This window comes from Lynx rufus, unplaced genomic scaffold, assembly GCF_022079265.1.
Source record: "Lynx rufus isolate CCGP_SWC_20201006 ecotype Redwood Valley unplaced genomic scaffold, mLynRuf1.p SCAF_9, whole genome shotgun sequence".
Classification (NCBI taxonomy): Eukaryota; Metazoa; Chordata; class Mammalia; order Carnivora; family Felidae; genus Lynx; species Lynx rufus.
The window spans coordinates 49,470,066-49,492,452 of record NW_025814897.1 but is presented as its reverse complement, the minus strand read 5'-3'; the positions used below and the strand labels follow the sequence as shown (position 1 = coordinate 49,492,452).

General features: G+C 35.8%; 1 protein-coding gene across 1 annotated transcript in view; it reads left to right on the top strand.

The window, feature by feature from the left end:
* The window catches only part of ANKRD42 (ankyrin repeat domain 42), a 74,686-nt gene that overhangs the window by 19,203 nt on the left and 33,096 nt on the right, over nt 1-22,387 (top strand). Inside the window, exons 5-9 of the mRNA XM_047071972.1 lie at nt 671-790; nt 2,118-2,253; nt 11,778-11,978; nt 15,783-15,908; nt 19,967-20,072. Coding sequence (XP_046927928.1) covers nt 671-790; nt 2,118-2,253; nt 11,778-11,978; nt 15,783-15,908; nt 19,967-20,072 — 689 coding nt within the window. The remainder of the gene's footprint in view (nt 1-670; nt 791-2,117; nt 2,254-11,777; nt 11,979-15,782; nt 15,909-19,966; nt 20,073-22,387) is intronic.

Here is a 22,387-nt window from a genome sequence, read left to right as displayed (position 1 = left end):
CTCTCTCTCTGTCTCTCTTTCTCTCTCTCTGCCCCTCCCCCACTCATGTTCTCTCTAAAAAATAAACAAACATTAAAGAAATACAATATTAAAAAATATTAACTAATAATTCTTTTAAACCAATCCTTGGTATACTATATAGAGAGATGGGCTATGTATATGATATAACACATATACAGAAACTAGGCCAATTGTAAATTATGATGGGATTTCCTCAGATGCAGTTAGAAATTTTATTTGGAGCTAGAGCTAGTTACTTTAATAAATAATCCTTTTACAGTATTTTGAAACTCAGGTAATAAAAGATACTGCTTTTGAAATAGTGGAAGTTTACTTTTTTAGTTTATTAGCTTAGCATTAACGTATTTAATTTAGTGATTATTAATCTCTGTTCCTGAAAGCGTGCCTTATAAATTATATGTACATGCTCAAATCAGAGTGTGAAATCAGGTATTATAAATATCTCTTAGGCAAGGTTAAAAAGGATCTCAAGTGTTTTCTTAGTATTAGCTAAGAATTTCTCATACTTTGCCTGTGGCACATGTGTAAGAATTTATATAGTAATCTAGCTATAGATTGGTAAATTGCTTGCCTAATAATCTGAATCTGCATTTATGATTTAGCATATATATATATATATTTATGTAAACTGTTATATATCTATTTTGAGGCTCTCATAATCAATGGGGCAAATCTGGCAGCTCAAGATGATCATGGATGCACTCCTTTACACCTTGCTGCAACACACGGACATTCTTTCACTTTACAGATAATGCTTCGAAGTGGAGTGGTAAGAGATTCTTGTTAATATGTGAGAATGTATAATCAGATATGTAGAGTAGCATTTGGTAGCCTGGTTATCTCTTCCTGACTTTTAAAATCTCTTATATGACTTTGGAGAAGTAATTTGATATATCTCTTTAACTTTTCTGTCTTTAAACATGGGAGCAATAATTTAGATAAAGCTTCAAAAAAACCCAGTTTAGGGGCGCCTGGGTGGCTCAGTCAGTTAAGCTTCTGACTCTTGATTTCGGTTCAGCTCATGATCCCAGGGTCATGGGATCAAGCCCTGCATTGGACTCTATGCTGACAACATGGAGCCTGCTTGGGATTCTCTCTCTCTGTCACTCTCACTCTTCCCCTCTCTTCCTTACGCCCTCTCTCCCTCCTTCCCTCCCTCCCTCTCTCCTTCTCCGACTGTGCATGTGCACTTTCTCTCTCTCAAAATAAAGAAACTTTAAAAAATAGAAACCAACTCCAATTTAGCAGTGCAAAGTATTTCAGAGGCTGTGGGTTCTTCATGTCAGTTCAGAGTTTAACTGGGAAGATTCTGAAGTTTTCAAATACATCTTAACCAGTGATTGTAAATCTTTCTGAATTTCTGTGTGCTTGCCTGTTTGTTTTGTAACTTATTTCATACACTAATTTAGAAAGTGATTTTTAATGTTTGTTTATTTTTGAGAGAGAGAGAGACAGAATGCAAGCGGGGGAGGGGCAGAGAGAGAGGGCGACACAGAATCTGAAGCAGGCTGCAGGCTATGAGCTGTCAGCACAGAGCCCAACGCAAACCACCAAACCACGAGTTCATGATCTGAGGCGAAGTTGGCCGCTTAACCGACAGCCACCCAGGTGCCCCAGAAATTTTCTTTATTGTAATATTTACTTTAATATTTCCCAGTGGTTGTTAAAAAAAAAAAAAAACTTAAAAGAACTAACCATATTGAAGACATTGTGGTAAGAGTTGAGAAAAAGTTAAAGGACTATTAAGCATTTTTATTTTGTCATTAACTGTTTATGCTCTCAAAGATATGATTGGATCATTTGAGTACATCCCTTTCATTTTATTGGTCAAGAACACAGGTTCTTTTTAAGTCCCTTTTTAAAAACTATTTTTATGAAACTAGCTATTGTTTTTTTAAAAGACTATTTTATAAAATTTCATTAGTATTTTATTAGCTCATATGTTTAAATCAGTAGTAAATTTTTCTATTAAATTTGTTGTTTGCCTTATATTTTTAAGAACAGCCTCCAATTTTCATTTGCAGAATTAAGCTGCTTGACTTATTGTTTCTTCTACAAATGGAAAAAAACTGAGTTCTTGTGAATGTTACCTCTAGGATCCCAGTGTGACTGATAAGAGAGAATGGAAACCTGTGCACTATGCAGCTTTTCATGGGAGGCTCGGCTGTTTGCAGCTTCTAGTTAAATGGGGATGCGGCATAGAAGATGTGGACTACAATGGAAACCTTCCAGGTATTCTTTACAAAAGCAACTTTTAAATGATTGATTGTGTTTAAGAAATTTAAGCTTGTCATCATTTTAACAGTCCCTCAAAAACCAAAGTAGTAAATACATTGACATGAACATTTTTTACTCTTACACCTATGTTATATACCTGTCATATGATAGATTTTTTTTTTTCTGGAACCGTATCAGCAAAAGAGAAATTGGCAAAATTAAACTTGGATTTACTCTTCCCACCAGCTGTTTTGTTTATCTGCTGTCTAGGGTTATTATTATTATTTTTAATGTCTATTTATTTGTGAGGGGAGAGAGCAGGGAAGGGGCAGAGAGAGAGGAAGAGAGAGAATCCCAAGCAGACTCCACACTGTCAGCTCAGAGCCTGACGCTAGGGTTATTATTTTTTAACTTCATACAGCTTCACTTCCCAGACTACTGTGTATAAAAAAATCATATAAATAGTGGATACTCATGTATTTGAGTTAATTTTCTAACTGCAGTTGGCTAGCCTGCGATTAACTGGCTATTTGAGACCTGTACCTTAAACACTCTGTCTTCCTCTAAGAGGTGCTGTAGAAATTCAGAAGAGGAATAGGTCACAGAGTGGAGTGCAGGTTACTAAAAACTATACTCGAATTATGTCTTAAAGGAATCTTAAGTAGCAAAACAAGTGAAGGGGGAAGCCTAGGCAAACTTGTTCATATCTGAATAGCTTCACTCAAATCACTTTTTGGCTTAAAAACTTCTTAGATTGCTATGGAGCTCTGATTTCTTAGCTTGGCGTGCTGTATGCTCATAATTTGACTCCTACCTTGGCCTCCTCTTCCACCCCTTTACCCTACTCTCTGGGATTGTTTTGCTTCTTTCCAAAGTACATCCTTTAGTGTTCATATAGAAAAGATCTGTTGGTATGGACTCTCAATTTTTATATATTTGGAAATTGTTTTGCTCTTATTCTTTTTTTTTAAATAAATTTTTAAACTGAACTATAGGGGCGCCTGGGTGGCGCAGTCGGTTAAGCGTCCGACTTCAGCCAGGTCACGATCTCGCGGTCCGTGAGTTCGAGCCCCGCGTCGGGCTCTGGGCTGATGGCTCAGAGCCTGGAGCCTGTTTCCGATTCTGTGTCTCCCTCTCTCTCTGCCCCTCCCCCGTTCATGCTCTGCCTCTCTCTGTCTCAAAAATAAAAATAAAAAAAAAAAAAACAAAAAAAACTGAAGTATAAACAGAAGTACCCAATTTCAATGCACAGCTCATTGAATTTTCACAAATGAGTAGTTTTCTGTAACCATTAGCCAGATCAAGAAATAGCCTCTTTCATGTCCTCTTTTTGGTTACCAAGAAAGAGTCTCCAATGTTACTCATCTCACTTCCAACATAAAAATTAGTACTTTTTTCTTTCTGAACTCTATGGGATAAAATAATACACTGGTATTCCTTTTTGTCTGACTTGACTTTCCAAGGTGATTGTTATCAGTTCATACACTGTTGAGTGGTATTTAAGACTTTGAGTTACTCTACTCTCTCATTAATACTTGTCATTATTACTTTTTTTAGTTTTAATCATTCTTTTGGGTGTAATACTTTATTGTGGTTATAATTTGCATTTTTTTGATTAAAAATGTAGAACAGCATTTTTTTTTTCCTGGAAGTCTATACCTCTCTTTAAAATTTTTTTTTCTCATTTTTTAAATTGAAGTATGTTTGACATACATGCTGTATTAGTCAGTTGTACAACATAATGATTTGACAGTTCTATATATTACTCAGTGTTGACCATGATGAGTGTAGTCACCGTCACCATACAACATTATTAGAATATTATTGACTATATTCCTTATGCTGTACTTTTAATCTCCATCATTTATTTTGTAACTGGTAGTTTCTATCTCTTAATCTCCTTTACCTGTTTCTCCCATCCCTTCAAGCCTTCCTCATTCTGGCAGCCTTCCGTTTATTCTTTGTATTTATGAATGTCTCTCTCTCTCTCTCTCTCTCTACCTCTCTCCTTTTTTTTTTTTGTTGGTTTGTTTGGTTTTTAGATTCCACATATAAGGGACATCGTATGGTATTTGTCTTTCTGTATCTGACTTCAGTCACTTAGCATAATACTCTTTAGTTCCATCCTTGTGGAAAATTACAATATCTCATTCTTTTTATGGCTGAGTAATACTCCATTGTATATATATACCACTTCCTCTTTATCCATTCATCTATCTATGGACACTTAGCTTGCTTCCGTATCTGGGCTCTTATAGATAAGGCTGCCATAAACATAGGGTTGCATATATCCCTTTGAATTACTTTTTTTTCCATTTCCTTTGGGTAAATACCAAGTAGTAGAATTACTAGACCTATGGTATTTCTATTTTTAATTTTTTGAGGAAACTCTATACTATTTTTCACAGTAGTTGCACCAGTTTACCTTTACACCAATAGTACATGAGAGTTCCCTTTTGTTCACATCCTCTCCAAAACTTGTGGTTTTGATTTGCATTTCCCTGATGATGAGTGATGTTGAGCATCTTTTCATGCGTCTATTGGGCATCTGTATGTCTTCTTTGGGAAAATGTCTATTGATATCCTCTGCCATTTTGAATTGGATTATTTCTGTTTTTATTGTTGAGTTCTTTATATATTTTGGATATTAACCCTTTGTTGGATATAATTTGCAAATATCTTCACCCATTCAGTAGGTTACTTTTTGTTTTGTTGATGGTTTCCTTTGCTGTGCAAAAGCTTTTTATTTTAGTATAGTCCCAGTAGTTTATTTTTGCTTTTTTTTTTGGCATGAGAAGATATATCCATAAATATGTTGCTAAGGCCCATGTCCAAGAGATTACTGCCTGTGTTTTCTTTTAGAAATTTTATGATTTCAGGTCTCACATTTAGTTCTTTAATCCATTTTGAGTCTATTTTTGTGTATGGGGTAAGAAAGTGGTCTAATTACATAATTATGTATATAGCTGTCCAGTTTACTCAGTGCCATTTATTGAAGAGATTGTCTTTTTTTCCATTGTGTATTCTTCTTTGTTGTAAATTAGTTGACCAAGTAATTGTGGATTTATTTCAGGACTCTCTATTCTATTTCACTGATATATGTGTCTGTTTTTGTGCTAGTACCATACTGTTTTTATTGCTGTAACTTTGTAGTTATTCTTGAAATCTGAGATTGTGATATCTGTAGCTTTGTCCTTGTTTTCCCAGATTACTTCAGCTCTTTAGAGTCTTTTATGGTTCCATTCAAATTTTAGGATTATTTGTTACAGTTTTGTGAAAAATACTCTTGGTATTTTGATAGGGATTGTGTTAAGTCTGTAGATTATTTTGGGTAGTATGGACATTTTATTAATATTAATTCTTCCGTCTGTGAGCCTGGTGTCTGTTTTCATATGTGTCATCTTCAATTTCTTTAATGTATGGTTTTCAGAGTACAGGTCTTTCACCTCCTTGGTTAACTTTATTCTTAGGTATTCTTTTTGGTACAATTTTAGATGGAAATTAAAAAAAATTTTTTTAAATGTTTATTTTTGAGAAAATGAGAGACAGAGCGGGGGAGGTTAGAGAGGGAGGCACCGAATCTGAAGCAGGCTCCAGTCTCTGAGTTGTCAGCACAGAGCTCGATGCGAGGCTTGAACTCATGAACTATGAGATCATGACCTGAGCTGAAGTTGGCCACTTAACCAAATGAGCCACCCAGGCACCCCTGGAGTTGATCTCTTAATTTCTCTTTGTGCTGCTTCATTATTGGTATATAGAAACACAACTGATATCTGTATATTAATTTTGTGACCTGCCACTTTACTGACTTCATTTATTACTTATAGTTTTTGGTGGAATCTTTAGGGTTTTTTTATGCATAGTGTCATGTCATTTGCAAATAGTGATAATTTAACTTTTTCCTTACTGATTTAGATGCCTTTTATTTTTCTTGTCTAATTGCTGTGGCTAGGACTTCCAGTACTATGTTGAATTCAAGTGGTGAGAGTGGACATCCTTGTTTTATTCCTGATCTAGAGGAAAAGCTGTCAGGTTTTCAACATTGAGTATGATGTTAGCTGTAGGTTTGTCTATATGGCTTTTACTATGTTGAGGTATGTTCCCTCTACCCACTTTGTTTAGAATTTTTATCATGAATGGATGTTGTATTTTGTCAAATGCTTTTTCTGGATCTAGTGAGATTACCATATGGTTTTTATCCTTCCTCCTGTTAATGTGTTGTATCACACTGATGGATTTTTGAATATTGAACCATCTTTGCTCCCTGGACTAAGTCCCATTTTATTGTGGTGAATGATCTTTTCAGTGAATTATTGTATTCAGTTTCTAATATTTTGTTGAGAATTTTTGTATCTATGTTTATCAGAGATATGGGCCTGTAGTCATTATCATCATTATTGTCATCATCTTTTTTTTTTTTTTGTAGTATCTTTGTCTGATTTTAGTATCAGGATAATGCTGGCCTTGAAGAACAAATTTGGAAGTTTTTCTTCCTCTCTGAATTTTTGGAATATTTTGAAAAGAATAGGTGTTAACTTTTCCTTAAATGTTTGATAGAATTTATTTGTAAATCCTTCATATACTGGATGTGTTTGTTGAGAGGCTTTTTTTTTTTTTTTTGAATGTTTATTCATTTTTGAGAGACAAAGAGCATGAGTGGGGGAGGGGCAGAGAGAGAGAGGGAGACACAAGATCTAAAACAGGCTCCAGGCTATGAGTTGTCAGCACAGAGCCCAATGCAGGTCTCGAACTCATGAACTGTGAGATCATGACCTGAATTGAAGTCAGATACTTAACCAACTGAGCCACCCAGGCTCCCCTGTTGAGAGTTTTTTTTATTACCAATTCTTTTTTTTTTTTTTTTTTTTAACTAGTAAACAGTGTGCTCAGTTTTTTAATTTCTTCCTATTTAAGTTTTGGAAGATTTTATGTTTCTAGGAATTTATCCTTCATTTTTAGGTTGTCCAGTTTGTTGGTATATGATCTTTCATAGTCTCTTATATTTCTTGGTATTTCTGTGGTGTCAGTTGTTATTTCTCCTGTTTTATTTCTGATTTTAATTTATTTGAGTTCTATTTTTTTCTTGATAACTCTGGCTAAAGATTTATCAATTTTGTTTTGTTTATTCAAAGAACCAGCCCTTGGTTTCATTAATCTTTTCTTTTACTGTTATTGTTGTTTTTGTTATTGTTTAGTCTCTGTTTCATTCATTTCCTCTTTGATCTGTATTATTTCCTTCCTTCTGCAATCTTTGGTATTCTTTTTTTTCTTTTTCTAGTTCCTTTAGGTGTAAGGTTAGATTGTTTATTTGAGATTTTTCTTGTTTTTTGAGGTAGGCCTGTATCACCATAAACTTACCTCTTAGAACTGCTTTTGCTGCATTCCAAAGATTTTTGATCAATATGCTTCCATTCTCTTTTGCCTTCATGTATACTTTGATTTCCTCTTTGATTTCTTCATTGACCTGTTGGTTGGTGAGTAGTAGGTTGTTTAGCCTCCACATGTTGTGTTTTTTTCTGTTTTTTTTCTCTTGTGCTTGATTTCTAGTTTTATATTATTGTAATTGGAAAAAATGCTTGATATGATTTCAGTCTTCTTAAATTTATTGAGATTTGTTTTGTGGCCTGACATGATCTGTCCCAGAGAATATTCCATATGCACTTGAAATGAATGAGTATTTTTCTGTTTTGGGGTGGAATATTCTGTATGTATCTGTTAAGTCCATATGGTCTAATCTGTTATTCAAAGCCACTATTTCCTTAGTGATTTTCATCCTGGATAATTATCCATTGATGTAAGTGGAGTTTTAAAGGCCCTTACTATTATTGTATTACTATCATTTTCTCCATTTATGTCTGTTCATATTTGCTTTATGTATTTAGGTGCTCCAGTGTTGGATGCATAGTTATTTACAGTTGTTAAATTCTCTTTTTGCACAGATCTTTTATCATTATGTAATGTCCTTATTTGTTTGTTGTTACAGTCTTTGTTTTAAAATCATTTTGTCTGATATAAGGATTTTTACTTCAGCTTTTCTTTCTTCGGCTTCCATTTGTTTGTGAAATATCTTTTTTCATCCCTTCCTTTTAGTTTGCATGTGTCTTTAGGTCTGAAATGAGTTTCTTGTAGGCATCATATAGATGGATTGTTCTTTCTTTTCTTTTTAAGTTTATTTATTTTGAGAGAGAGTGAGAGTGGGGGGAGGGACAGAGAAAGAGGAGAGAGACACAATTCCAAGCAGGCTCTGTGCTGACAGCCCGGTCGTGGGGCTCAATCTCAGGAAACCATGAGATCATGACCTGAGCTGAAATCAAGAGTCAGGACATTTAATTGAGCCACCCAGGTGTCTGGATGGGTCTTATTTTTTTTAATTCGTATAGTCACACTGTATCTTTTGATTGGAGTATTTAATAGTTTATTTACATTTAAAACAATTATTGATTGGTATTACAGAACATCATTTCATATGTTCAATGGCCATTTGGTTGTTTTTTTTTTAGTGTTTGCTGTCCTTTTTTAATTTTAAAAATATATTTATTTTAAGTAATCTCTACACCCAACCTTGGGCTTGAACTCACAACCCCGAGATCAAGAGCTGCATGCTTTTCTGACTGAATCAGCCAGGCACCCCTCATTATTTTCTTTTGTGCAGTACCAGTTCAAATGTTTTGACTATTTTTTTTTGAGTTTTCTCTGTGTTTAAAAATTAACTGTATGGGTTCTCTATATAATAGATACAAGCTCTCTGTTATGTGTTGCAAATATCTTTTATTTAAATATCTTTTCCATTCTGTCTTGCCTTTTCATTCTTTTAAGATATCTTTTGATGAATAGAAGTTTTCACTCTAATGTAGTCAAGTTTAATAAGCTCTTCCTTTATGGTTATTCCTTTCTGAATCTTGTTAAAAAAAGTCTTTCCCTACGCTTTGGTCATGAAAACATTCTTTTATATTCTAGAAATTTTATTATTTCACTTTCACATGTAGATCACCAGCCCACCTGGAACTGACTTTTCTGTAATACAAGGTAGGGGGTAATTTCATTTTTAGTTGGTTCTTTATTAAATGTGCCTGATCATTTGTTAAAGTCTTTTTGCCTGCTCATTAAAAAATTCCAACTTTTATTTCTTTAAGCATATAAAAACATTTATGACTATATATAGTATATTTTTTAATAGTATAGAGATTAGGAATGTGGCTTTAGTATACACTGCTTGTGTTCAAATCTCTATCTTAAATTGTTATTTGTTTTTGTTTTAAGTTTTTAAAATGTGTATTTATTTTGGGGGGGGAGGGGCAGAGACAGAGGGAGACACAGAATATGAAGCAGGCTCTGGGGTCTGAGCTGTCAGCACAGAGCCCAGTGCAGGATCATGACCTGAGCCAAAGTCAGATGCTTAACTGACTGAGCCACCCAGGCTCCTCTCTGTCTTAAATTATTAATCCAACATTTATTTCCTGAGCATCTACTATGTGTCAGTCCCTCTTGTGTGTTGGGGATATCACAGCAAACAAAACAGGCAAAAGTCTCTGCCTTCATGTGATGCTGGTCAGAGGGAGACAGGCAATAATCAAAAGAATATAAATTATATTAAGTAGGGATATGTGTATGGATAATCAGAGAAGAGAGTAAAGAGGATGAAGTTTAAAAAAGTGTGGTCAGGGAAGCCTTCACTGAGGGGGTGATAATTGGATAAACACCTGGCAGAGTTGAGGTAGCAGGTCTTATGACTACCGTGGGGAAAGAATATTATAGGAAGAGGTGATAGCAAATATAAAGCTCCTGAGGCAGGAGTGTTCCTAGTGTATTTGAGTAACAGCAAGTAGTAACAGTGAGTCAGTGTGGTTGGAACAGATATCAGAGAGTGAGTAATAGATGATGAGGTCAGAGAGGTAACAGAAGCCATTGAAGAATTTTGAGCACGGCAGTGACATGATCTGAATACATTTAAGAGCATCATTTTGGCTATTTTGTTTATAATAGATTGCATTGTGGGTGTGGGTGTGGGGATGGCAAGGGGAGAAATAGACCACTTGTGAGACTGATATAATAACTTAATGCTGCTCTTTGGTTGGAGCAGTGTAGAGGCAGCAAAGATTGTGAGAAGTAACTGGGGTCTGTGTATTTTGTAAAGATAGAGCCAATAAGATTTGCTGATTGATTAGACATAGAGAGTGACAGAAAGAGGAGTCAAGGATGGCTCCGGGGTCTTGGGCATGAACTACATGGAAAAGAGACAGTTCCTATTAAGTGAGATGGGGAAAACTATGTAAGGAAAATGTGTGCAAGAGGGATGAGGAGTTGAGTTTTTGATGTGTTAAGTTAGAAATGCCTGTAAGACATGTATGTGTATATATGATGAGTAAGCTGTTAGAGGATTCTCAAATTTTAGGGGGAGTTTTTTGGTGTTTTTCCTGGAAGGTCAGCTGAGAAAGTGTAGATGGCATGTGCCAGCAACTTCTCTTTTGGGTGTTGTTACATCTTGTTTCTCCTGCACTACACTGGTCATTTCGGTGCTGCCTTACTTCTCCAGTGGTAAGATTTGCGTATTGATTGGGCTGCTGCCCAAATACTTCCTTCTCCAGAGATGTAAAGGCGCTCTTGTTCCTCGTAGTCACTGCCCTAAGCTTGTAATCCCCCAGAACCATTCTTATTTTTTTGTGGATTTTGGGTTGTGGCTCCCCTTTAGCCTGCTTCAGTATATTTTCTTTCAGGGATTCCTTAACATTTTTTTGTCTGTTCTTGGAGTTCTTGTTTGTTTTTCTAGATCTTTTTGGCTTCAGAAAGTCTCTTTTCTATTGTTTTCAAGGATTTAGAGTAGAAATGGTGAGGCAGTATGTGCGCTTTGTCTGCAGTTTTGATCCAGTCTTCCTGTTTTTAATAAAAAGAGTAAATGCCTATGGAAAAGTGACAAAATACATAGTGATAAAAATAACATTCGTATTTGCATAGTGACTATTTTTTTTAATGTTTGTTTATTTTTGAGTGTGCAAGCAGGGGAGGGGCAAGAAGAGGGGGACAGAGGATCCAAAGTGGGCTGTGCACTGATAGCAGCAATCACAAACTGTGAGATCATGACCTGAGTCAAAGTCACACGCTCAACAGACTGAGCCACCAGGTGCCCCCATAGTGACTATTTTGGTTTATTTCTTCCGTTTTTTCCAAAACATTAAAATAAATATATCTATCATCTGTCTTACCTAGCAAGTATTTTCTCATGTAATTATAAGCTGCATAATTGGGATTTCTCTTTTCAAGAAAATGTTCTGGGGCTTGCTCTTTGGTATCTCTCATCTGGCCTCTGCACTCTGACAGTAAGTGTAATTCCACTTAGTCTGTTGCTTTAGCATGACTAGAAGGCTGAGTAAGGACTTGTGGGCTTGCAGAGAAGGTGTTACCATTGCTTACAGTATGTCCCTGTTACATGGGGAAGGGACAGTCATCTCCTGGTGAGGATTAGAGCCAATATTGTTCTTTGTTTCTTCAAGTTATCTTATTGTCAATTTAAAAATTAAATTCTTTTTCTCTCTCACCTACAGTTCACTTAGCAGCCATGGAAGGCCACCTTCACTGTTTTAAATTCCTACTCAGTAGAATGAACAGCACCACACAGGCTCTAAAAGCCTTCAATGATAATGGAGAAAATGTACTGGATTTGGCCCAGAGGTTCTTTAAACAGAACATTTTGCAGTTTATCCAAGGGGCTGAGTATGAACAAAGTGATTCAAAAGATCAGGAAAGTAAGTAATAAACCTGGAGTGTGGTAGCATTTAATAAGTAGAGTAAGTGGAAAAAGAAAATAAGTTATAAGGAAAATGTTGTATTTAAATATGTTACTTATAATTGTCTACCCATTCATTCAGTTTGTCTTTGGTATTATAAAATATTTTAGGCAGAAATATATAGAGATTAATGTGATGAACATTCTTTATGCCACTAATTTAAGGATAAAATGTTATACATATAGTTAAAGTTTCTTGGTTCTATCTCCTTCATATCATTCTTTTTCTTCCTTCTCAGAGGTAAATATTGTTTTCAATTTAGAATTCCATTCTACAGGTTTTAATTTTAATTTTTTTAACTAAGTTTATTTATTTTGAGAGAGAGCACAAATTGGGGAGGGGCAGAGAGAGAGGGAGAGAGACAGACAGACAGACAGAATCCCAAGCGGACTCCATGCTGCCAGTGCAGAGTCTGACACAGGGCTTGAACTCATAAAACCACAATATCATGACCTGAGCTGAAACCAAGAGTCGTATGCTTGACTGACTAAGCCACCCAGTGTCCCTACATGTTTTATATTTAATGTATATGTACTTACAAAAATATGCACTACTCTGTGTTTTTGGAGTAAGAGACTTAACCTGTTCTAACAAAGAAATCATAAAATTCAGCAGCTTAAGGATTTATATGACAGCCCAGATTGGAGAGTGAATCTATGCTGTGCAGTCATTCAAGAACTGGCTTTCTTTCCAACTAGCTCTCTCTGGTTGTAGCTAATTCAGTAGGAGGTGGGGAGGAGCAAGACTGTAAGGTTAGGACCAGAGATTTTAAAGGTCTAATTTGTATCCATCACTTTTGCTAACAATTCCATTGGCAAAAGTTTAGCCACGTGGGCATACTAGCTGTGAGGAAACCTGGAGAATTCAGTATTTAGCTGAGAAGACTTACTCAGCTACAACTCCCTTATTATTGAAGGAAGGGGATTTTAGTGGATGACTAGTAGTCTTTGAAACTTAAAATCTTAAGGAAATGACATAAAACAGTATTCATTCTTCTATTCCTTGATTTTTTCCAGAAAATACTATGTTTTGGGGTTTTTATTAAGCTGATAGATATACCTATTCTTTTTAAGTGTTTGTATAGTATTGTATTTTATGAAAACCATTATTTATCCATTTTCCAATTTGACATTTAGATTGTTTTTCACTATTATAGTAATGTGGTTGGGAATGTTCTTGTATGTGTCTTCTTATATACACCTATAAGAGATTCTGTGGAGAAGTGCTTTTCTACCTTTTTAACACAGAGCCCACATAGAAAATATTTTTATGGCACATTGGGATTGTTGGATGAGGCTGCTGGTGGAACTGCCTGTCTTCTCTGAAGACTGAGAGTTAAGAGCCCTGTTTGGGTAAATAGGTGTGATATTCTACTTTAGGGTTTGCTTGGTGGGATATGCCCTTTGTCAGTATAAACAGGCATTGCTACATTCTTCATCAGGTGCTTGTAGAAGTTTGCACTCTAATCAGCAACGTTTGATGGGAATTTAGAGAAATGATATTCGATATTGTCAGACTTTAAAATGTTTGCCAGCTGATTGGATATGAAAAGGTTTAATTTGTATTTTGATTTGCATTTTCTTGATTGTGAATGAGGTTGAACATCCTTCTGTAAGTTATTGGTTCTTCTAGTTTTTTTCTTCTATGAATTGCCTGCCTATACTTTTCTCCCTTTTTAAAAACTGTATTCTTTGCCCTTTTCTAAATAATTTGAGTTCTTTATATAGTCTAGATTCTAATCCTTTATTAATTTTATCAGATATAGATATTTTCTCTCACACTGTGGCTTGTTTTTTCACTTTGATGAGGATATCCTTTATTTATTTATTTACTTATTTAATTTATTATTTATTATTTATTTATTTTTAAGGGGATATCCTTTTTTTATTAAAACAATTTTTTTTAATATTTATTTATTTTTGAGAGAGAGACAGAGTGTGAGCAGGGCAGGAGCAGAGAGAGAGGGAGACACACAATCTGAGGCAGGCTCCAGGCCCCGAGCTGTCAGCACAGAGCCCGACGTGGGGCTTGAACTCACAAACCGTGAGATCATGACCTGAGCCGAAGTTGGACTCTCAACCGACTGAGCCACCCAAGCGCCCCCTCCTTTTTTTTAAAATGAATTTTATTTAAGTATGATTTACATGTAATAAACTGTACTCATTTAGTGTGCTGTTAGGTGAGTTTGGATGTATACACTTATGAAACCATCACAATCAAGATAGAAAACATTTCCACCACCTCTGAAGGTTTTTTTTATAATACCCCTTTATATTTCACCCCTCTTTTCACCCTGGCCCACTTAGTTGCTTTCTGTTAGTATAAATTAGTTTGAATTTTCTTTTTTTTTTTTTTTAAATGTTTTATTTTTGAGAGAGAGAGAGAATGCAAGCTAGGGGAGGGAGAGAGAGAGAGAAGGGGACAGAGGATCCAAAGCAGGCTTTGTGCTGAGAACAGACGGCCTGACGCCAGACTCGAACTCATGAACTGTGAGATCATGACCTGAGCCAAAGTCAGATGTTTAACCTACTGAGCGACCCACGTGCCCTAAGTTTGAATTTTCTAGTAGAACCATTTTAAGATTCATCCCTGTTATGTATATTAATAGTTCATTCCTTTTTATTGTTCAACAGTATTCAACTGTATGGATGTAGGCCCCATACAACCTCTGATTTGCTTTATGTCATTATAGATTAGTTTGAATTTTCTAATGGAACCATTTTGAGAATGATTCCTCTATATTAATAGTTCATTCTTTTTTATTGCTCAATAGTATTCTATTGTATAGATGTACCATATTTGATATATCTGGCAATACTACAGCTTGATTACTCTAGCTTTATATAGTAAGATTTAGAATCAGGTAGTGTAAGTCTCTAACTTTTTCTTTTAAAAATATTCTTTGGTTGGGGCGCCTGGGTGGCTCAGTTAAGCATATGACTTCAGCTCAGGTCATGATCTGTTTGTGAGTTCAAACCCCACGTTGGGCTGTGTGCTGACAGCTCAGATTCTGGAGCCTGCTTTGGATTCTGTGTCTCCCTCTCTCTCTCTGCCCCTCTATGGCTCATATTCTATCTCTCTGTCTCTCTCCAAAGTAAATAAACATTAAACATTTTTTTTTAATATTCTTTGGCTATTCTGTTTCCTTTTCAGATTTAAAAATGAGAATAGGGACATCTGGGTGACATAGTTGGTTAAGCATCCACCTCTTGATTTTGGCTCAGGTCCTGATCTTGGAGTTGTTATCAGTAAAAACATCTTATCAGGTATTTAATGTGTAGTTAGGAGCTAGGTCAGCCCCTTTTACACAGGCATGTGTATATGTGTGTTTGTATACATACTTATGTATACTTTATCTGCTTCCACTTTATTTTGCTTTCTTCACTTCCTTGCAAACAGAGAGTGAGTGTTCTGTGCAAATGTAGGACTTTAGACCAAAAATGTCTTTATGTGAAGGGTTGAAAATGACCATCGTGTGTTTTGTGGTGGCCTGAGGGAAGAATGGAATATAGCTAAGCATAGTTCTGGTACAATATTACTTGGCATGTTTGAGGTCCTGAGGGGTGGAAGGGCTACACAATTAATAATAATCTTACTTTATGATTGTCCTTTTTATTACTTGTTATTGCATCAATCAAACTAATTCCAATATAACATTATCATAATTGAGTTAATATTGAAATCTGAAATGTGTGACTGCTTGAGTCAAGAAAAATAGAATGAACTCATGTGTTTACTGAAATACTGAATTTCTATTCATAGCCTTAGCATTTCCAGGTCATATGGCTGCCTTTAAGGGTGATTTGGAAATGCTTAAGAAATTAATAGAAGATGGAGTAATCAATATTAATGAACGTGATAATAATGGATCAACTCCTATGCATAAAGGTGAGTTATTCCTGGTTTTGTTTTCAGTTCTGACATAATTACCTTTGAATTATTTACCTTTTAAAATAATTATACTTCAGAAACATGTGAAAATGTAAAACTTTTCCTGATATCCTAGGACATTTAAGTCTTCCTTATATGGTACTCAGAGAGCTTAATTTTCAATTGAAGTGTGATATTCCTTTTATGATGTCAGAAATTGTCACATTTAGGGTAATTCCAATAGAAATTCTCTTGTGATACTGACATGTTTAGATATGAAATTGACTGCTAGAGAAATTTCTTAGGGCTGACATTTTCTTTGGATTAAAAATGGTCTATTAATTCATGCTAAGGCATGAAAAAGGTATACCAGAACTTGAGAAAAAGGTGTAGCAAATTTTTCTTCTGTCTTAGACTCTGAAAAAATGTTTTTACTTCCATAGAAATATCAATGAATGTTTGATTTGAACATATCTTCAAGATGTCTACCACTTTTCTCTGCATTCTCTCCTTCCTTCTATGTGAAATTCTAACATGTTAACTAGCTTTTTGGTTTTTTAATCAGACTGTCAAATTGTCAGTCCTTATTGAGAGTATGTACTCTAGGATTTATTCTTGCCAATCTTCCTTGTATTTATAAAATCAAAAACCAAATCTTTACCCCATCTGAAATTTCCATTCTGCCTCATTTGTGATTTATAAGTTCCTTCAGAATCTAGCAGCAGGTAATTCTTGTAAAAGTGTTAAAGGGCCTGCCAAGTAGCTCAGTCAGTGGAGCATGCAACTCTTGATCTTGGGGTCGTGAGCTGTAGCCCCATTTTGGGTATAGAGATTTCTTAAAAAGCCCTTAAAAAATGTTAGAGTAAAAGACAGTAAGTAGTCTAGTTAATGCAGTCATGTGTTTTTTAATTTTTTAAAAAGTTGTTTATTTTTGAGAGAGACAGCATGAGTGTGGGTGAGTGTGGGGCAGGGCAGAGAGAGAGGGAGACACAGAATTCCAAGCAGGCTCCACACTGTCAGCACAGAGCCCGATGTGGGGCCCAAACTCACGAACTGTGAGATCATGAGGTGAGTTGAAACCAAGAGTTGGGTGCTTAACCAACTGAGCCACCCTGACACCCCTGCAGTCATGTGTTTGGATTAGGTTTTTATTTTTATAAATAACTTCTGCTGGTCCTGATCACAGACTATGTTCCTGTCGGTTAGGTTCTTAGTTTAATTATTAAAGTTGGTTTAATTCATAAGGAATCTCCAGTATAGAATCTAAGTACCATGTGTACCAGTAGTTTTGGAAGAGAAAGCTTAGGTGGCATAAGAAGAAGGGGAATGCAAAGAGATTTCCCCTACACACAAAGAGGTTTCCACTTTGGCAAACACTCTACCCTAGACTTGGAAAATCTCACTCCTTTGTCTCTACTGGCTGTCTAGGGGTTTAACTCTTCACCATGGGATTTGCGAATGGGGAGGAGACTTAAAATGTGCTCTATATATGGATAGTTTAAAATGTGGTGCCCTGGAGCAAAGCCCTCATTTCATATCCTAGATATAAGCACTTCTTATTACTAATATTATGATAATGTGGAGTATCATTTAGACACTGTAGCAAAAGATAGGCTTGCTCATGATGCTTAATATGCATCTTTCCAGGAACAGTTAAGTTTCATTGAAGGCTGGTTTTCAGCCTTTCTCAGTCACTTCTTCACCACTGGAACTAAGATGGAAATGAGAGATCTGGAAGAAGGTTCTAAAGGGACTGATGTATAACGATAGGGTGTTTGGGATGCAACCATTGTGAGATGGGAGGGTGAAAACTGAGGAGGAACCAGTAGTGTTTGCTCTTCACCCCTTCTCTTGTCAGTCTATCCACTGAGGACACCTAGGGCCAGGAGTGGATCAGGTGGTGTGGTAGAGGGGTGAGAGGTGGCTATAATGGGGAGAAGGGGCATTTTGTGTACATTTGCCTTTCCTGGCAAACATCTGTATGTTTAGATTATAGCCAAATTGGTCAAATAAAAGTTGATGTCTCCTTATGATTTAATTCACCTTTCCCACATTTTATCAATCTTTCTGCTTTTCCTTTATTTTATATATTGATTCAGTAAATAAGCTGCTGTGTTTATTATTGAGGCTTTCTTCTTAATCATTTAATGATTTTTAAATCCACCATGACTGCTCCTTCCTTTCATTTGCTAAGCCATAAGTATTGCAAATAATTTCTTAAAAATTTCTAGCCACTGCATATTTTATCTGTTCTCTTATAAAACATGGATTAAATTCTTAAACATATCCTAACCAGTATACAATAAGGATCTTGGGTAAAAATCCTCTTATTGTAATTCATTTTAGAGAAATTCTTTTGCCTCCCTTTCCCTTTTTTGTAAACAGTATTTGTGTAATAACATGGAAATGTTTGGTTAAGCTCATTCTGTCTTATAAAACTGTTATCCATGATACATAAATACTATTTTGTAAATCTTAAAAACAGAGTATGTTGCCATCTTTGTCTAAAGTGGGGTTATTTCTAAAGGTCTGGGAAATCTTATAGTATTCTTTGTTAACTGATTTTGAGTTTGCTGTAGGAGACAGGAAGAAGGCCCAGGCTTTTCAGGGGCCAACTCTGAGTTTGGTAGATGGCTCTGAGTGAAGAAGAGAATGGTGAAAGAATTCGTACAGTAGTGATGGGGTTACTCTGTCACTGTTTCTGACTTTCTGTCCTCTTTTCTCTGTTGCCAGTATTGGAGGTGAATTCACTTTTTGGGACGCCAAAGATATACCAGACGTTCCTAGTCTTTGATTTATTTTAGAGAGGCATTTATATTTAGCACCAACCATATGCTTGCACTGTGTAGACTCTATGAGATCCAGACCTTCCTGTTAAGGAGCCACATACTTACAATATGAACAACTAGAGATTTGTAGAAGTTAGGATGTAATAAATGGCAAAAAGGATTTGGTTGTTAAAATACAGGCAATAAGAATGCAAGAGTAGGAACTGAGGAAAGAAAAATTTGGTAAGGGTTAAATTATTAAAGGAGAGTTCATGGGAATTCAGAAATAATATTTTATATGATATTTAATGGGATGCAAAACTGTCATCACATTTAATCCTTGTAATTTTATGAAGCAGCAGTGTACCCTCCTTATAAATATGAAATCATCTTTGTAAAAGATAAGGAAATTGGGGTCCAGAGGAATCAGTTTTCTTGACTGAGGTTGTACAGCTAGCTGGTAAGAGCAAAGCTGACATTTTATTAATATTGTCATTCATTTATTCACTCATCAACTTTACAGACTTTATTGAGAGTCTTTATGTGCCAGCCACTTGCTAAGTTCTGTCCTGTCCTCCAGTCTCATTGTTTAGTAGACCTAAAATCAGGTCTTTTAAGTTTATTAAGTTTTTCTCCCAGTTTCCCAGAGTCTTGAGATGAATCTAGAAGGATGGATAGAGGTTAGATGAGCACTGGTTGAGTGCTGAGTACTAGGTGAGAAGACATGTAAACAGAGCTATGGAGGTGAAAATTAGTATTGAGTGCATGTGTTAACAAGATTTTGAAAAAGGTGGTAAATGGTTCTGATAATCAGGGGCCTGCAAATTTTGAGTTTTGAGAGTCAGTAGAATAACCTCTTTACATAAGATGATGCAAGATATCTGAAGTCCTTGTGGGTCCCTGTGGCTGGATTGTGCTCACGTTCTGGTCAGATACAAGATTAGTCAGGACCTATAAATAGCAGCAGGCAAATACTGGATAAGGATTGGGAACACCTAGATTATAGTTTCAAATCCATTCCTTGCTAGCTGTGTGATGTTAAATAAATAACCTTGTTGAGCTTCAGCTTTTATATATGTAGGGAAAGTCCTCTGTATAGAGACTAGCACAGTAGATATGTGATAGAATATTTGTCTAATGAATATGTAAATTAACAGAGAAAGTAACATCTGCCCAACTTACTTTTGTTGTTTATTATAAGGATCAGTATTTGTGAAAATACTCTGTAATGGGATTGTCCAAGATTTTCAGATAATTGTTACTACTAACTTTTTTTGTCTATATTTCCCGTTTGTATTTTTGAAACAGCTGCTGGGCAAGGCCACATAGAGTGTTTGCAGTGGATAATTAAAATGGGAGCAGACAGTAATATTACAAACAAAGCAGGGGAGAAACCCAGCGATGTGGCTAAGAGGTATCCCTATCTGCTTTACTACTTTCTTCTGTTTTTAAACTTTTGTATATACTCTCTTATACTCAGAAAACTCTGAGGATTTAATGGAATTTTAGGACTCTGTCAAATACTGATGGAATGACAATTTTCAAGCTGAATTGACGTTGGATGAGACATCAACTGTTCTCTCTAAAGTGATGATTTTCAAGTGGGAGATAATATTGTCCCCTTTCCTGGGGGAGGGAGGAGATTTGGAAATGTGTGGAGGAGTGAGTGTCACAATGATTGGAGACCAACACTGATATATAGTGAGGTCAGGTCCAGGAATGCTAAACATTCTACAGTGCTTAAAACAGTGGTACACAATGGAGAGTTGTGTCCCACAAATGCTCATACTGTGTGAAATACTGTGTGATAAAAAGGAATAATCAATTTGGAGTCACATAGGTTTTGAAACAAATTTTGATGTTTATGTTTGAATTAAATATAACACCTAATATTGAACACCCCCTCATTCAGGTCAGGTCCTCAAGGAAAATTCAGTCAATCCATTTGTTCATTTGGTTGTTTTTCATTCAATTCCCTGCATACATAGTGTGTCCCTAGTGCTATGGTTAGTGTTAGGATTACAAAGATGAAAAAACGTAGTCCTTCCCCTCAAGTTTGCAATCTTGTGAGGAGACAATGTACATAATAATAATTATTAACTATAATCATTATAATATATGTGTAAGATACAGTAAGAACTTAGGAGAAAAAGTACCCAGATCTTCCTATTTGAAAGTTGTGGGAGAGAAATGTTAACACAGATGATGGTAAGAGTTATGAAGGAACCTGAAGGGAGATGGAATTTATATAGAGGTCAGGGAAAAGGCTTTTTTTGGAGGAAGCAGTGTTTATGCTGGTGCTTTAAGAAGGCAGAATTGTAAGATAGTACCTTGTGTGTTTGAGGAGCTGTATGTGGTTCAGAACTGTTTGAATCTAAGGTAGAAATGTGGGCTAAAAGTTGCAAATGAGGTTTGACAGGATGCCAGAACGTAATCATTCACTGAATTGCTCTGCAATTTTTGTGAGTTCATGTTCCTTAAAATTTTGAGGGATTTCTTTGAAGTCCTGGAGCATGGTTTTGCGGTTCCACATACCTAGGATCATAATCAACTCAGGCCCACTTTATTTTTATTTTGGAAGATGGCTTTTCCAAGATATAATTGGCATATGACAAAGTATGCATATTTGTATAGTACCAACTGATGAATTCTGATAAACGTATGTACCCATGAAACCATTACCACCGTCAAGAGAGTGAATATATCCATCATCCTCAAAAGTCTCTTTGTGCTCCCTTTGTATCTCTCTCCTTCCACTGCTTTCTGCTTCCCCTTCCTCCAGCAGATGCAGATCTGCTTTCTGTCACTGTAGTTTAGTTTGCATTTCCTAGAGTACAGTACAAACTCTTATAAATCTGGCGTCTTTCTCTCTGCATCATTATTTTGAGATTCTTTTATGTGTATTGGTAGTTCATTTCTTTCTTATTGCTGAGTAATACTCCATTAGATGTAGAATTCCATGGTATTCTAATAGTTCTATAATCCAGTAGCCTATCGATGGATATCTTGATTATATCCATTTGTTGTTTATTATGCATAAAGCTGCTTTAAACATTCACATACAGGTTTTTGTGTGAACGTAAGTTTTTAGCTCACTTGGGTAAATACTTGGGAGTAGGATTGGTGGGTCATGTGCGAAGTTTGTGAGTATGTTTAATTTTATAAGAAGCTGCGAAAGTGCCTTCAAAAGTGATCATACCAATTTGCATTCTCACTAGCAGTGAGTTTCTTTTGTTTTCTTTTTCTTGCAAGCATTTGATACTGTTTATTCACCAGAGGAAAATGTACAAATGGCAAATATGGGGGCGCCTGGGTGGCGCAGTCGGTTAAGCGTCGGACTTCAGCCAGGTCACGATCTCCCGGTCCGTGAGTTCGAGCCCCGCGTCAGGCTCTGGGCTGATGGCTCAGAGCCTGGAGCCTGTTTCCGATTCTGTGTGTCCCTCTCTCTCTGCCCCTTCCCCGTTCATGCTCTGTCTCTCTCTGTCCCAAAAATAAATAAACGTTGAAAAAAAAAATTAAAACAAAACAAAACAAAACAAAAAAAACAAATGGCAAATATGCATTTAAAAAATGCTCAAAATCATTTACATTAGGAGAATGCAAATTAAAACCACAATGAGATTCCACTGTATACCTATTAGAATTTTGTAATTCATGCACCAAAATTTTAGGTGTATGTGTACTATTATAGAAATAACCTTGAATAAATTGTAAAAAAAAAAAAAAAAA